General features: G+C 40.8%; 1 protein-coding gene across 1 annotated transcript in view; it reads left to right on the top strand.

The window, feature by feature from the left end:
* Nucleotides 1-1066, top strand: part of LOC103606846 (S phase cyclin A-associated protein in the endoplasmic reticulum-like) — a gene marked incomplete at both ends in the record, with an annotated part of 78468 nt that overhangs the window by 13444 nt on the left and 63958 nt on the right. The window contains one exon of the mRNA XM_008591383.1: nt 476-636. Within this exon, the coding sequence (XP_008589605.1) occupies nt 476-636 (161 nt within the window). The remainder of the gene's footprint in view (nt 1-475; nt 637-1066) is intronic.

The raw sequence follows: 1066 nt of genomic DNA, 5'->3' as shown, positions 1-1066 counted from the left end.
GGGAGCGCCGCCGCGCTCCCAAGCGGTGCACTGTAGCAGTGCGCCACCGGGCCGGCCCGGGGATCTTAACTCTTGACTTGGTGTTGTCAGCACCAGGCTCTCCCAAGTGAGCCAACTAGCCATCCCTATATAGGGATCTGAACCCTTGGCCTTGGTGTTATCAGCACCACACTCTCCCAAGTGAGCCATGGGCTGGCCCTTAAGTGAATTTTTCACTTAAACAACTAATGAGGGCTTCTATATTATTCTTATTCCCTTCTCTTTACTCCCATACACTGTTATATTGTATAAAATTAATGAAGTATTAGATCTAGATAAATTTGTGAATACAGTTGCCTTAAGTTGGTAAGATGGTGTGTTGCTCTATATATGTGGACACACACATAATTAAATTAAAATTAAAATTTACTTAGCATATATTTAAAATTATTACTTTTATATTTGATTTATTAAATGTATTCATTTTTTTCCATAGAGGTTCACCTGGCACAGTGGCTGCTTCCCGTCTGACTCCCACAGGTGTCAGTTGGGCTGACAAGGTTAAGGCTCATCATACAGGCTCTGCTGCTTCTTCAGACATATTACCTGCCCAGTCTTGCCCACCGATGACAGTGCAAAAGACTTCCCACAAAAATGGCAAGTGACTTTGAATTAGCCTTTTTGTATAGTAGAGAGGTGGATATATAGAGATATTTTATTTATTTTGCTTAAAATTGGTCCTAATAGAATTACATGTTTATCTTTTTGCATTATGTGATATTAACTTACCTTAGTTAAAAACCATAAAATAGTCTTGAAAACTGAACATAACTACTTTACAGCACTATATGATAGCTTATGAAGATCATTTTAACTTCAGGTTTGCCCTGTGTAAACTTTAAGGAGAATGATCTCTTTTGTCTATACATTTATAAGATTCTTCAGAATTCTTTTGACTTACGGTTTAAAAAATGCAGGCTAGTTTATTCTTTAGAAATTGGTGGGAATGGGCCGGCCCGGTGGCGCACTGGAGAGTGCGCCGCTTGGGGGGGTGGGGGGGCTCCCGCCGGGGGTTCGGATCCCATGT

Source organism: Galeopterus variegatus, unplaced genomic scaffold, assembly GCF_000696425.1.
Source record: "Galeopterus variegatus unplaced genomic scaffold, G_variegatus-3.0.2 Scaffold6885, whole genome shotgun sequence".
In the NCBI taxonomy this organism is placed as follows: Eukaryota; Metazoa; Chordata; class Mammalia; order Dermoptera; family Cynocephalidae; genus Galeopterus; species Galeopterus variegatus.
Note: the sequence above shows the minus strand (reverse complement) of the source record. Positions and strands in the feature narration are given on the sequence as shown.